We start from the raw sequence: 13,918 nt of genomic DNA, 5'->3' as shown, positions 1-13,918 counted from the left end.
AGAGAGTGGTGATGGTGGAGGAGAGAGGGAAAGAGGGAGAGGAGAAGGAAGAAAAACAAACTGACTGGGTGTGTTGTGTTATGATTTTGTTGTTGTGTTGTTATGGCGCGTGTGGGCCGTGGACCCGTGGGGCAGCTGAGAACATTCACTCACCAGAGCGAGCAAAGCTATAACATCTGGTGTTGGATGAAGCTGGCGATGAAGTGAATATTCATTCACTCGACTGCGCGGGAATTTTGCGGTTCGGAGTGACGTCCCGGCAGAAAGAATAAAGCGGTGAGGTCACCCGCAATCGCCTTCCGCCGCAGACCTCCTTAGAAAGTGATTAATCACTCGAACTCGATTCATTACTATAAAGATAGGATACCTTGTTGATGATAATATCTATCATGTCGAAGTCATAAGCGAAACTCTTGTCTGTCATCGTAGAGAGATGGGTAGGATCAGCTCTCAAATCTAAAGTATAGCAAAACTGCCATTTATATCGACCCGTATGCGGAAAGTCAGCCAGATTCACTTTCACCACAACAGGATGTCGCATTCCGTACAATTTTAGGATATCTAGTTTGGCAACAATGATAGTAATATTTATACAGTACACAGCGAGGTTCTGAAGACAACCAGATAATGCTGGGGAAAGGGGACACTAGAAGAAAACAATGCCGCCGACTCTGTATCATAGTTGCTGCATGGCGAAGAAATGGGGAACGGTTTCAAATGTCATAAGTTTACACGCCAGAAGTATAATCCGGAAAGGGGGAGATAGAAGAAATCAACCAATGAAGTACAAACGCCGGCAGAGGCCCATTACATGCTAATCTCACCCTGCCAAGATGCGTCCGAGAGTCCGAGAGTCTCGATCAGGTGCTGCCACCTAGGACCTCCGCGCTCCTTCCGCCGGAGGTAACGAAGAAGCTTCTGTCGCCTGTGCACGAGAAGTCGTAGGTTGCGCTTGTTGTGTTTATCCTTGTTCGTGCCCTCAAGATGTCTGGACAGGTTGATGATCTTGGCGGTCAAGATGGCTACCTGCACTTCTGGAGAGCCAGTGTCACGGCCAACACGGGGGGTCTTTTCGGGGCGAACAGTCGCGGAATCATCGCTCACAGACGCTGGCTTGGGGGGCAATGTCTTGTCCGTCTGGTGTCGCCCAAATGTCTCAATGCATTTCTGAATATGGAGGCGCATGCGGTCTTGGTTGTTTCCGTTGGCAATGTTCATGATCCGGTTGATCGCTTCCTGTGCATTACGGTGCTGCTCAGAATGTTCCTCAGCTTGCTGTTGCTCAAGTTGAGGGTCGGTAGTATCCGGGTTGGGGTTCCGGAGAGGCGCAGTCAAGTCCTTGGAGTATTTGAGAGCTTTCTTAAGTTCCTCATCTTCGACGAAGAAGTTGAGCCTGGTGTCATTTGCTTCGGCCTCGGTCTTTTGCAATTCTTGAATGAAGGGGGTCGGTTGGCTTTTCACTGGGTCTCCCAAGGCTTGTTCACGTTCCTTGGCGAGAGCTTGTTGACGAGAGAGATTGGCCGCCTTGCGCTGGCGAGACTGGGCTGTCAGGAAGGGGTCATGTCTCCGGCGTTCCCTTGACGCCGCAGAACCGGCTCGGACGGTGGTCTTCGAGGGGTTAAGAGATAGGGCGGCGAACGGGCTCTGAACGGAGGAAGAGCCTGAAATCAACAGATTGGCTGGTTAGTTAAAGGTCAAGGGCCGGTAACTGAGAGTGCTCGATGGGACGAGAGACAAACCTGTGAAAGCCCTGAGAGAGGGCTGAAGAAGGAAACGAGGGGACATGATTTAAGAGACCGAGGCGGCGAGCACTGGCAATCGTCGTAGGGCAAACCGGAGCGTCTTCGCATCTAAGGCCCTCTCTACCAGCACTGGCGCGCTGAACTTTCTCCGAAATCTCGAAGATCCGTCCAAGGCCGCTAGTCCCAGTCTGGCAGATTGGTCTCACGTGATAACAGGGGACGGTCCGGGGGGTTCGCCGGTCTTGGCTAACCCTAGCCCTAAAATTCACAAACGGCAAGCGAAATTCATCACCATCTCAGCGCGGCGTGGAAAAGTTCAGCTTCGCGTTCCGTCTCTCTCCCGTCATCACCACCGCGACAAGCGCCAGTCGATTGATATCCTCAATTCGATCTCCTTTGCAGAATCAATCGCCCACCATGGCCCCCTCCCAGCTCCCCCCGATCTTCAACCCTACCTCCCAGGACATTGAGCAGCTCCTGGCTGCCCAGTGCCACCTGGGATCCAAGAACCTCCAGTCCCACATGGAGCCTTACCTCTGGAAGACTCGCCCCGACGGTGTCAACGTTATCAACATTGGCAAGACCTGGTACGTTTACTAGGAGAAGGAAGTTGGATGCGCGGGTTGGGCTATTCGAGAACGGAATTAGAGAGTTGAGATTCGGGATAAAGTCTAACGAATGCGCGCGCGCGCGAACGTATAGGGAGAAGATCCTCTTGGCCGCCCGTATCATCGCCGCCATTGACAACCCCGCCGATGTCTGTGTCATCTCCGCTCGTCCCTACGGCCAGCGTGCTGTCCTGAAGTTCGCTTCCCACACCGGTGCCACCGCCATCGCCGGTCGCTTCACCCCCGGTAACTTCACCAACTACATCACCCGCTCTTTCAAGGAGCCCCGCCTCATCATCGTCACCGACCCCCGCACCGATGCCCAGGCCATCAAGGAGGCCAGCTACGTCAACATCCCCGTCATCGCTCTCTGCGACACCGACTCCCCCACCGACTTCGTTGACGTTGCCATCCCCACCAACAACAAGGGTCGCCACGCCATCGGTCTCGTCTGGTGGATGCTCGCCCGTGAGGTCCTCCGCCTCCGCGGTACCATTGCTTCCCGCGAGGTTGACTGGGACGTCGTTGTCGACCTGTACTTCTACCGTGACCCCGAGGCTGAGGAGAACAAGGAGATCGCCGACGAGGCCAAGGTTGCCAGCGCTGAGGAGGTTGGCCCCGCTGCCATTGAGTCTGGCTACGCTGGTGACAACTGGGACACCGCCGGTGCCGGTGCTGGTGCTCCTGGCACTGCTTTCTCTGCTGCTACCGCTGCTGCTGCTGGTACCAGCTGGGAGGCTGACGGTGCCGACTGGGCTGCCAGCTCTGCTGCCCCTGCTGGCGAGAGCTGGGCTGAGACCAAGCCCGCTGAGGGCAACTGGTAAATCACTGAACCCGGTGACTTGGACGGTCGTTGAGAGGGGATCATGATTTACGTCTTCTTTTCCATGATGCGCCTTGGCGGTTGATGATGGAGCATAGAAGTGGGCTCCGTTTGGTCGGAGCGACACTTGGCATCCGTTCAGCAACAGAAGAGAAAGCAATCCCTTGTCATGTCTATCCTAGTCTCTGTTCAGCAATCTACCAAAACAAAAAAGCAAAGGAAGAAAAAATGAGGAAAAACAATCAACGGGAGATCCACTACTTCAAAAACCAACCTTTTCCTACCTTTTTTCCTTCTGACGTGGTATGCTACGGTGAAAACTTATTCCCGCCATCCGTTTTTGATGTTTCGTTTATGGTATGCATCGGGGAGGAATTGCAACGTTAACAGTTGACTTGGCGCTTATGAGGGAAAGATATCCAGTTGTTCTCTTGCCTCGGTGAGCTTCTGGGGGAAAGCCCTGTGCTGTCAATTTACAAGGTGGACTTAATCGTTACCTTGGTTTCTCCCTGTGTGTTGATCATAGCCGTAATTGAAAAAGTGATGCCAGCTACCATGTCTTTTTGTTCGTTGTAGTCGTAGACTGTAGTCGAAAATCACTCGAGTAGATCGTGATTATACACAAGTTCAAAGAAATGTTGATGTCGCGGACTGCTAGTGACATGAAATGTTCTAGCCAACAGGCCATTCAACGCTCCTGCCCACCTACACAAACACAATCTACAACCTTCCAAAGAAATGATATCAAATCAATGACCAACAACCTATATACAACAACGTCAAAACCAAGGGTATCACAAAACCATCAACTAACAACACAACCCCCTTCACTCTGCCCGCCAGAATCCGTCAACGTCATGCCCGCCAGCCGCGCCAGGTCCTCAAACGTCTCCGCCATCAACTCCCCAGTAACAGCAGAACACTCCGCATACCGATCGCAACGAAGTTCCTGGGCGATGCGATATGACTTGCACAGTCAGCTGAGCTCGATACATGCACCGCATGGGGGTTCGGGGAACATAAGACTCACCTCCTGCGGATAGATGATCCCCTCCCCCTCTACTCTGAGGTCTCGTTTCAACCCCACCACCATGATAGGGATACGCTCTCCGTGACCATACTGGAAGTAACGAGTGATATCGTGTCGCCACTGCCAAATCTTAGTCATAAATTGATTGAAGTATGAGGAGGGTCTGAAGAAGGCATCGGAAGATCCCTGAAGTGCTTCAAGGGCCGTCAAAACTGGGTGGACTTACCCCCCTCAATCCGTTCAGCGTCTCCCGATTCGAAATATCAAAGGCCAGAAGCACCACGTCCGGCCGCAGAGTTGACCAGTGCTGGTTCGGACTGGCGGTATCGTAGACCTCGAGGGTGAAGGATCGCTTCGAGAAGCGGATATCATAGAGAAATGGTTGGTCACCGTCCCGTAATGAGACGTCGTCCGCTCTTTGTCCTTGGAGTCGGCGATGGTTGGATTTCAGGCTCCTGGAAAGAGGTTAGCGGCCACGTATTTCGTCGACGGTCATCCGGTGAGTCATTCGAGATGGTATAGACTGTTCGAACCGTGCTTGAGACATGAAAGGATCAGGAGCACTCACGATAAAAAGGTCGATTTGCCGCAACCTGAGTCTCCTAGAAGTAGGATGGTGACTGTTGGGGTGTCATCTTGGGGGAAGGAGTCCGCCATTCAAAATTCGATTCTATAGGTTCTTTGCAATTGAATGAGGGTTATTTATGGCTCGAGACGTACAATTTGTTTTATATTGGCGAAGAACCATTCCCGAGTACTCTGCTAGACGTCTCTCCGCGGTGGTCATTCCGATGCTGTGCGAGTTGCGATAAGATCCGGAATATGTCAAGCCCTCCGCCTTCGAACTACTGCTAAAACCCCAATATAAACGTGAATCGGGCATTCCATAGTCATGCGACTACTCAGTACTCCGATATCTGCACTTACATGTGCATAGAAAAAGGATCCCAAATTTAAAGAACAACCTCTTCTTAAATACATTTCCAGCAGTAGCTAAACCACCACTATCGCTCTATATACTCCGTCTCCGGCCAGCGGCGTAATAATACCGCAATTACACCGGCCATACACAGCGAAAACGCAGCCCAACCAGCGAGCGACTCCGAATTTTTGCTTCCGCAAAACAATTTCCCGCCGCCAGCACTTTCCAACTCCGGCCCAACACATCTTTTTTTCCCTCTTCCACACGGGAATGCGGAGTCTCCAGGGAAATTTTCGCACTGTCTTGACTCGCGCACAAGATCCCAAGACTCTCCAGAAATCCCAATCAGCAGCAATCGCCCCCTTTCACACTTTCGCCCGTTCCCTCGCCCAAGTCAATTCCTTTCCCCCGACACAAACCATGGCGGAGCAGCAGCAGCAGACGCCAACCGGCGCCCCCAACAACGAACCCGATTACTCGACATGGCCTACCTCCAGTCTGATCGCGCGCATCACCGAGCTCGAGCGCCAACTCCACTCCCGAACGGCGGAGTACGCCGCATCGCCCTCGGCGCAGGAAACACAAAATCCTGCCGCCGCCGCAGGTGTCACACCCAAGCAGCAGCCGAACAGTAAGAAAGATAAGCCTGCCAACAAACTGCCACCTTCTTCCACGGCAGCCAAGAAAGGAGTGCAGCAGCCGCCCAAACCCCGGGCACCGAAAGTGCGCCGTGATATCGATCCCTCCAAGTACAATACCCGCTTCGTCGCGCTGAAGTTTGCCTACCTGGGACAGCGGTACAACGGGTTGGAACATGCGAACGGCAACGCCACGCCGCTTCCGACCATCGAGGAGGAACTCTACAAGGCGCTGCGCAAGACGCGCCTGATTTTCCCGACGGATACGTCCGGGGATGACTTCGTCGAGAGCTTCGCGCCGCGGGAGGTCAAGCCCTACTGGATCAATTGGGATGGATGCCAGTATTCCAAGGCCGGGCGCACCGATCGCGGTGTGAGCGCTTTCGGACAGGTCGTCGGGATCCGGGTGCGCAGTACGCGGCCGATGCGCAAGACCGATGCGCGAAACCCGGACACAGCGATGGAGAATACGGAGGAAGCGGAGAAGGAGTGGGACCATATCAAAGATGAGCACCCTTATGTGAGCATATTGAACAAGGTCCTTCCGCAGGATATTAGGATTCTGGCGTGGTGTCCCAACCCCCCGGAAGGGTTCGATGCTCGTTTCTCCTGCGGAGAACGCCATTACAAGTACTTCTTCACTCAGCCGGCATTTTCTCCTACTCCCGGGCCTTACGGCTTAATGCCCCGCTCTAACGATGGAAGCAATACTCGTCCGAAGTACAGAGAAGGTTGGCTGGATATTGAGGCGATGCGCGAGGCCGCCAAGTACTTCGAGGGTACACATGACTTCCGCAATTTCTGCAAATTGGACGTTACCAAACAGATAGAGTCTTTCCACCGCGATATCTTCCGTGCTGATATTGAATTGCTTGATGCCAAAAAGACTCCGCTTGGTTATGTCACTGAGCCAGAATTCCGCGCTGTTGAAGGCGAGCAAGAAACTGGCACTTCCGACGAGCCTACACCCACTGCGGCTAAGGTGTACGTCTTCAATTTAGAGGGATCTGCGTTCCTATGGCATCAGGTTCGACACATGGTCAGTGTTCTGTTCCTTGTTGGCCAGGGTCTTGAGCCCCCAACCATTGTAAGGGATTTGCTGGATGCGTCGAAGCACCCGCGCAAGCCAACCTATGAAATGGCGTCCGACGCCCCTCTTGTCCTTTGGGATTGTATCTACCCCGATAGGCAGAGCGGGAGCCGTGAGGATACGCTAGAATGGATCTATGCTGGCGATATCCGACAAATCAAGTCCCATCTCGGTAAAGGTGGCGGCAAGTTTGGTCTCGGTGGAATTGTTGAGGAGCTCTGGGCTGTCTGGAGACAGCGTAAGATCGATGAGATCTTGGCTGGCACACTGCTCGACCTGGCCGTTAGTCAGGGAGATCGAAGCATTATCACGAGTGGAGGCGTCAATCCTGTGTGGGAGCGGAAGAATCGGGGACAGAAAGTGTTCCTCGGTGCCAACGAATCCAGAACAGGCGGTGACTATATTCCAGTCATGCAGAAGCGCAAGACTGAGCTCGTCGAAGTTCAGAACGCGCGGTGGTTGGCTGCAAAACAGCGAAAAACGGAGGCTGGCGCAAAGCCATCTAAGATGGAGATGTAGATAAAATAATTCTTTGTACTTACCACACATACTGCATATATTGATTGAGTGGCGCTCAAGGTCTCTCTACCTTCTTCTGGTTCGAGCTTCTGCAACTGAACCTTATATTGTTCACACCCTTCGCGTCGAGCATGCTAAGACTTGGAATCATACAGACATCGTCGCGACCCCCTCCAGACCTCTTCTAGGATTTGTCGATTCGGAAGAAGATTCTGATTTTCAAATGTCACACAACGCTCAATGCAGATGTGATTCATGGCTGCACTCACAGGGAAAACCACAACAACTTCCGTCTCCCCCTCAACAATCACTGCTAGATAAAAGCGAACCTCAAAGCCTTTGAAAGCCTCGTGGATCACAATATCCTGAATCTGTGTCGTAGGTATGAATCGCGTAGACGCTTTCGACAAATATGTATTGGAGGATGTAGAGGTCTGGATGCCCAGCCCGCGTATAACAAGGAGCGACTCTTCTATAGACGTTGCAATCGCTATTAGCACCGCGCCGTGAACCCAAGAAAATCGCGCGCGTTAAACGAACCTGTGTATCCTTTCCTAAAGACACCATACATCACGATTGCACTGGCTAACCCCACGATCGGATAGCTGTACTTGTCCGCATAGCGACAAACGAAGGCGCCGAGCGGAGTCGACCAGACAGCTGACCAAGGGATCAATCGCGCTTCTTGAATGTAGGAAGAGTGTCGCAGTTTGGCCACATCAAGTAGGAGCACGCAAAGAAAACTTAGCACCCGCAACAGGATCTGCAGGTAGAATAGAACCTTCGCGGGCCTGCTGGTACGTCGGGAAGCATTCGACACAGTGAACGAGACGGTCGTCGGGGACGGCCGCCGCATGATGAGGCGGCCAGGCATCGGGGAAAGGGGGAGCAATTGACTACACCAGGACCAGGAGGTCGCAGTCTGGTGGGTTTCGCTCGCGTGTCAAGCGCGTAGGCACCAAGTCTTCTAGCTGCAAGACTCAGATTGAGGCCTCATCCTCACCACACGGGGAGAAAGGAAGCAGACTCGGTCTAGTCCCTGAACGGCTAAATGAGCTCTCTGCGCTGAGTGTCGTACCGCATCACGTGCATCGTGTCGCACCTGCCAATGCCCGGTCTAGACCAGACACTTGTCTCACTGATTGCCCAACCTTGTTGCCTTATCAGTGAGCTGGAGAGCATTTAAGGAGCTGGGGAGGGGTATGGTGGTAACAAGCTCATGCTAATCGAGCGGCCCTCAAAACCGATGGGGCAGAACATAGAGCACAACAACCTCCGAGCTCGAAAGCAACCGAGATTTCTTGGACGCAGAACAGAAAATGGATGGTTATAAGAAGGCGATCTGTATTGGATTCCTTGATAGCCCAAGCATATACTTGAAACGATAAATCGAACAGCGCTTTCCTTTTCTATTATCCCTGATCTTGGATCCCAAGCAGGCTTCAGGTCTGGACCATGGGCTGAAGTGATTCTGGGAACTGCCAAACAACATAGCCAGAACTTCGCTCCTAGGATCATGCCCCAATGTCAAAGCTCGTCCAAGGTGAGGAGAGTGAGACGACAATGAAGGACACTGCTCTCCAGCGTCTCACGCGTGGAACTTGTTTACCGTAACCTGTGAGCAAGTCGCCGTTGTGTTTCCATCCCGAGCAAGCCTATCCACGTAATCACTTGGTACGTGCTCATCCCAGACTATTATCAAATCGATTCTAATTATACGGCCACAGGAAGGCCAAGCATTCTATGAGTTGTCCGCAAGACCAAGTACTGCAATCCCTTCCATGTGGATGAATGAGGATGACTTCGGGCCGAGGCCGTTGTCTGCGAGCAATAGGTGAATGGAGTAGCTTCCGGATGGCTACTAGACTCTGGTTGAGGGAGGTGTTGCTGGAAGCTGAGTTAACTGCGCTTGTGCTGTCGAGTGTGTCTGCAGTTCTACTGTGGGGATTGTTTTGATGCTTTGAAAGACACCGAATCCATGCTGCCCAGGCACCAAGGCATGATACCACCTACCAACCTTCAAATAGGTGGCCCGCATCAGGTCCGATTCCGGGGTCACAGGCCCGGGTGTGCTGAGTCATCCTTGCGGGGCCGTGGGATTCGCCCGTGCTGGCAAGGCGGGACTAGCCGGATGAGGCAGAACAGCAGCCTGAGGCCGTCCCCCGCCCTGCAGCCTGAACCGACTGCGGGTTCCACTCGCGGCAGAGGCATTTTTTTTTTCCTCGTCTCTATGGCCGATTCTCCACGAACCTCTTCCTATTCTCTCCTCCCTCCCTTCTTCTCTGATCTCGATGTCTGCTCCTTCTTCTCCATCCATTCGCTTGGACCCCATCCCTGATTCCCCGCCATGAGGTAGTTTCTTGTCCACTTCCACCATCGAGATCTTCTGTTCTACTTTCTGCTGCTCCAAGCCAACGCTCTCCTCTCTTCTTTGGTCGTGCTAATCTCACCCTTCGTCCCGCCCCTCCAGATCCGCCGATTCATCGGATATCTCCCCTCCCTCACCGCAAACGATTCGGTCTACCTCGCCTGTGATTTTGCAACCCACCGGATTTCCTGAAGCTTCTAAGTCGAATTCTCAGAACAATATGGTGCGCAATATTGTCGTTATTGGGGGTACCTCCCACCCTCAACTGACCCAAAACATCTGCAATGTTCTGGGTGTTCCGGCGGCAGACGTCCTTCTATCGAAATTCTCCGTTGGTGAGACCCGAGTCGAGATTAAAGAATCTGTTCGTGGCAAGGATGTATATATCATCCAGTCTGGTGGCGGAAAGGTGAACGATCTCTTGATGGAACTGCTCATCACTATCTCGGCCTGCAAAACCGCCTCGGCAAAGAGAGTCACTGCGGTTCTGCCGCTCTTTCCATACTCTCGCCAGAGTGACATTCCCTACAACAAGACGGGTGCTCCACTGACCAAGTCTTCCATTGCGAGCAAAGCCGGAAATGGCTACACCTTCGAAAGTACCCCGCCTACCCCATACCCGGGTAAGCCTGAGAGCTGCAGCCTGCTCAACGGTGTGGACAACCTTCAGAAGAGCCTGGCCAAGGCTCAATTGGAAGACATCAGCAACGGTAGCCCGGTGAAGAAACAGCGTCCGGTCAATGGCCTGCCCCGCAGTGACACCATGGACTCCCTCCCCTCCCTTCACAGCGGAAGCGTTGCGGAAGAGGAGGCCAACAAGATCAACAATTTCCAGCCCCGCCCGGGTTACAAGCAGTGGGTGGCTCAGGCAGGCACCCTGGTCGCTGACTTGCTCACGTGCGCTGGTGCCGATCACATTATCACCATGGATCTTCACGACCCCCAATACCAGGGTTTCTTCGACATCCCTGTCGATAACTTGTACGGCCGGCCCCTGCTGAAGAGTTACATTCAGCGCAATATCCCCAACTACAAGCAAGCTGTCATTGTTAGCCCCGATGCCGGTGGCGCTAAGCGGGCAACCGCGATTGCCGATTCGATGGGCGTTGAATTCGCCCTTATCCACAAGGTTCGTCCAGTTTCGATTCTCGGACGTCGGAATTCATCTAACTTCCCGCAGGAGCGCCGCCCCACCCGGATCACGGATCGCCAGAATGCTACTATGATGCTGGTCGGTGATGTCAAGGATCGGACTGCTATCTTGATTGACGACTTGGCGGATACCTCCAACACCATCACCAGAGCGGCGAAGCTTCTGAAGAGGGAAGGAGCTGCCCGGGTTTATGCCCTGGTGACGCACGGTATCCTGAGTGGTGATGCGATTGATCGCATCAATGCCAGCGCTCTGGACAAGGTCGTTGTCACCAACAGTGTTGACCAGGCGGACCACCTGCGCAGATGTCCTAAGCTCGAGGTTTTGGAGGTCGGCCACGTGTTTGCCGAGGTAAGTCTTCCCTTTACATTTTGCTCCTGATGCGACGAACTAACTCGAATGATTTAGGCCATTCGCCGCGTCCACCACGGTGAGAGTATCAGCGTTCTCTTCCAATACGATTAACGGAATATGCCATTTCACGGGTTTCTTTATGTCTATCTATCTCTTTCTTTTTTGTGTGTGACGTCCATACAAAGTAAATCATAAACTTGTTGGAAAACATGAGGAGCGACGAAACTTTGAGTCATTTACCAGGGGATTTTTCTTACATCATTGTGCCTTGACACCTGCTGAGGTGCCCATGTTGTTCATTGGATTGAATGCATAAGGCCTCGCTACTGCATCTCATTGCTGCTTTTTTTTATCCTTTTTTTTGCTCCTGTCTGCTTTTCTCTACCAAAAATATATCGAAACTCCAATCCCAAGAGAAGCGGACCAAAGGCATGCCATGCATGCGAGTCCATAGCATAAGGTGTTGGTCATCGTTCCTCTATTGCCTTACTTCTCTATCATCTATATTCCCCCTTCTTTGTCCATCTGTTTTCTTGTTTGGCTGTCCTGCGGAGTTTTGATTTTCTTCCTATTACATCATATTTCCCCTTTCGTGGTTCCCAAAGTGAAGGGAGGAGCGGAACCACGGCATGTATGCATGAATATATATCCACCCTCATGAATACCTCGGGCCCTGTTCTGAGGTCAAGCTAACGACAATTTACTTAATTATCTGATTCAATAGCAATTCAGTATGGCCTTCGCTTTGTCTTTGCCTTGTGATCTCTTGTTTAAAGAGTTATGGTATCGTCGCTACTTGGGTGCTTATCATGAAGCTATTGGTGCCTCAGGTAGGTACTTGGAGGACTATGTTTCTATGCGATAATCACGCACATCAGACGAATCCAAGGCATCCGTCGATGTGGCCAGGTGTACTGCTACTATCCAACTCCGGAGGAAGATCATGATCGGAAACGGATGGATGCAGAATGGTTCGGATGCGCTTATTGACTAGAAAGATCATAAAACCAAACCGGAAGGACGAGACGCCTGATTGGAGATAGGATACAGGGTTACTCTCTCTCTCACAAGTGCGCAGAAAGCAGCCGGGAGTGTGGAGTATACTTTAGTGACGGCTTGACAAAATGAAACACAAAGGAATCAGAAGATAGAATCGATAGGGATTTAACATGGCACGGCTAACAAAGGAAGAAACATGGTATCTAGAAAACAGAGATGAAGTTCCCGATCCTCTCTTTCTGATTTTGCGCAATACACTCTGCGATCCAGGTGACGTTTCGGATTTCCTGGTTGGGCATGTTAGCTAGGTACTTCAACTAGAAGAGGTTAAGGATCTCACCTGCTCCTTCAATCTCATCCATCCATATACAACCGCAGGCGTGAACTGCCGTGTGAATACAACCTTGCACATCTCCATCTCCTTCTGGTAGAACAAATCCTCCAAGCTCTTGCCCTCCGAGCCGCCTCCCATACCTCCCAGACCGCCTCCACCCTGCGTCAAGCCGACCGCATCGAAGAACGCCTTGTAATCCGCGGAGATGCTCACGGCGAGCGCGACAGACTCTATATCATCCGCACGCGAGAGCATCAGCGAGCCTTCCGGCCAGAGCTTACCGAACTCCGGGTACAGCTTCCTCCGCTCCTGCTTCGACAGCTCCGTGCCGAACGAGTTCAATGTGATGTTGATGGCGCGCCGGTCGGCTTCGAATTGCAGAATCTCCGACATGACTTCCTGGGTCGGCGTTCCCTGGAAATCAGGGTGTGTGGTGACGAACTGGTGGAAGTCCTCGAGGTAGTTCTTGTAAAGCGTATTGCGCACGATCTCGATGTTGAGCTCGTCCAGATCCTGGTGGCTAAGGCTACCCTTGAAATAGCCGGCTAGAGGCGTCTCGATCAGGACAGAGTTGTACAGTTCTTCGATGTTGGTGGCGACACAGAGGACAGGCAAGGTCTCGAACCAGCCTAGAGGATGGCATCGTTCCAGGAGTTCGCGGGTGTCCCGTTCGTGGAGGGTGCCGGTAATAAGCAAGGCGATGTTGTCGATCATGTATCCGTATGTCAGGTATCGCAGGAATCTCTCCGTGGACCCCGTGGCCTGCGCGAGGAGATAACGGAATTCAGCAACCAGTTTGTCGGTCATCTTGCCTGCTAGAGCGGACGTCGAGGGGTTCGGGGGAAGAGCGGCGAGGAAGTCGCCGTATGCGGGGGCGAGCTGTAGCTTAACATCTGCGGGGAAGAAACAGAAGTCCGTGTGAGACTCCGATATGATTGCGAGGCATTCGATCCGGAAGCAACTGACCATCGATCGACTCGCATTGAGTCAAGTTGGAGTAGTGTTGGCTAGTCAAAAGACTGTTCCGATATCCTCGGGCAATGCCCTCAATGTAGCTGGCCAGAACAGTCAGTCAGGGGGGAGTTCGGAGTTCTGAGGGGTATTTCAGGAGACATACCCGCTCTTAACGTTAAAAAAGAGACCCTCCATGGTGATCGGAAGAGCACAAGTCCTCAAGCAGCTTCTTTTTCGTCGAACGGGGAGGAGTCGAAGCAGGCTGGGGTACTTGCTGGTATGGACTTGTCGCTATCTGAGTCGACGTAAACCACAATCCCGTGACCCGGCCCCGACAGCATCCCGTGTTACATAATCCATACAAAGCCCTGCCTAGAGCAGCGG

General features: G+C 52.6%; 8 protein-coding genes across 8 annotated transcripts; 3 read left to right on the top strand and 5 right to left on the bottom strand.

Moving 5' to 3' along the window:
* Positions 1-569: 569 nt before the first annotated feature.
* BO97DRAFT_377969 (mitochondrial 37S ribosomal protein uS15m) lies at positions 570-1,867 on the bottom strand. The gene is made up of 2 exons (XM_025693087.1): positions 1,740-1,867; positions 570-1,661 (listed from the first exon to the last, which is right to left on the bottom strand). The coding sequence occupies exons 1-2, from the start codon at positions 1,783-1,785 to the stop codon at positions 808-810; spliced, it is 900 nt and encodes a 299-aa protein (XP_025546848.1). The 5' UTR covers positions 1,786-1,867; the 3' UTR covers positions 570-807.
* Positions 1,868-2,159: 292 nt separating this feature from the next.
* On the top strand, positions 2,160-3,174 carry rps0 (40S ribosomal protein uS2; the record flags this gene model as incomplete). The annotated part of the gene is made up of 2 exons (XM_025697344.1): positions 2,160-2,329; positions 2,445-3,174. The coding sequence occupies 2 exons, from the start codon at positions 2,160-2,162 to the stop codon at positions 3,172-3,174; spliced, it is 900 nt and encodes a 299-aa protein (XP_025546847.1).
* A 762-nt stretch (positions 3,175-3,936) lies between these two features.
* Positions 3,937-5,000, bottom strand: BO97DRAFT_481104 (putative Rho-like small GTPase). Its single transcript, XM_025700798.1, has 4 exons — positions 4,772-5,000; positions 4,430-4,658; positions 4,204-4,323; positions 3,937-4,140 (listed from the first exon to the last, which is right to left on the bottom strand). Exons 1-4 carry the CDS (start codon positions 4,858-4,860, stop codon positions 3,979-3,981), a joined length of 600 nt encoding a protein of 199 aa, XP_025546846.1. The 5' UTR covers positions 4,861-5,000; the 3' UTR covers positions 3,937-3,978.
* Positions 5,001-5,545: 545 nt separating this feature from the next.
* On the top strand, positions 5,546-7,372 carry BO97DRAFT_355773 (pseudouridine synthase DEG1; the record flags this gene model as incomplete). The annotated part of the gene is made up of 1 exon (XM_025692145.1): positions 5,546-7,372. One exon carries the CDS (start codon positions 5,546-5,548, stop codon positions 7,370-7,372), a length of 1,827 nt encoding a protein of 608 aa, XP_025546845.1.
* A 67-nt stretch (positions 7,373-7,439) lies between these two features.
* Positions 7,440-8,368, bottom strand: BO97DRAFT_243139 (PIG-H family GPI synthesis protein). Its single transcript, XM_025690803.1, has 3 exons — positions 7,913-8,368; positions 7,642-7,844; positions 7,440-7,584 (listed from the first exon to the last, which is right to left on the bottom strand). Exons 1-3 carry the CDS (start codon positions 8,244-8,246, stop codon positions 7,507-7,509), a joined length of 615 nt encoding a protein of 204 aa, XP_025546844.1. The 5' UTR covers positions 8,247-8,368; the 3' UTR covers positions 7,440-7,506.
* BO97DRAFT_243128 (uncharacterized protein) lies at positions 8,369-9,054 on the bottom strand. Its single transcript, XM_025690802.1, has 2 exons — positions 8,475-9,054; positions 8,369-8,411 (listed from the first exon to the last, which is right to left on the bottom strand). The coding sequence occupies exon 1, from the start codon at positions 8,888-8,890 to the stop codon at positions 8,555-8,557; it is 336 nt and encodes a 111-aa protein (XP_025546843.1). The 5' UTR covers positions 8,891-9,054; the 3' UTR covers positions 8,369-8,411; positions 8,475-8,554.
* Positions 9,055-9,835: 781 nt separating this feature from the next.
* BO97DRAFT_243256 (ribose phosphate diphosphokinase subunit PRS5) lies at positions 9,836-11,457 on the top strand. The gene is made up of 3 exons (XM_025690804.1): positions 9,836-10,869; positions 10,921-11,244; positions 11,302-11,457. The coding sequence occupies exons 1-3, from the start codon at positions 9,961-9,963 to the stop codon at positions 11,356-11,358; spliced, it is 1,290 nt and encodes a 429-aa protein (XP_025546842.1). The 5' UTR covers positions 9,836-9,960; the 3' UTR covers positions 11,359-11,457.
* A 707-nt stretch (positions 11,458-12,164) lies between these two features.
* Positions 12,165-13,813, bottom strand: BO97DRAFT_473480 (H(+)-transporting V0 sector ATPase subunit d). Its single transcript, XM_025700241.1, has 4 exons — positions 13,698-13,813; positions 13,547-13,635; positions 12,587-13,473; positions 12,165-12,533 (listed from the first exon to the last, which is right to left on the bottom strand). Exons 1-4 carry the CDS (start codon positions 13,727-13,729, stop codon positions 12,450-12,452), a joined length of 1,092 nt encoding a protein of 363 aa, XP_025546841.1. The 5' UTR covers positions 13,730-13,813; the 3' UTR covers positions 12,165-12,449.
* Positions 13,814-13,918: the final 105 nt, after the last annotated feature.

This window comes from Aspergillus homomorphus (assembly GCF_003184865.1).
Source record: "Aspergillus homomorphus CBS 101889 unplaced genomic scaffold BO97scaffold_60, whole genome shotgun sequence".
Taxonomy (NCBI): Eukaryota; Fungi; Ascomycota; class Eurotiomycetes; order Eurotiales; family Aspergillaceae; genus Aspergillus; species Aspergillus homomorphus.
This window is presented reverse-complemented; position numbering and strand designations above follow the sequence as displayed.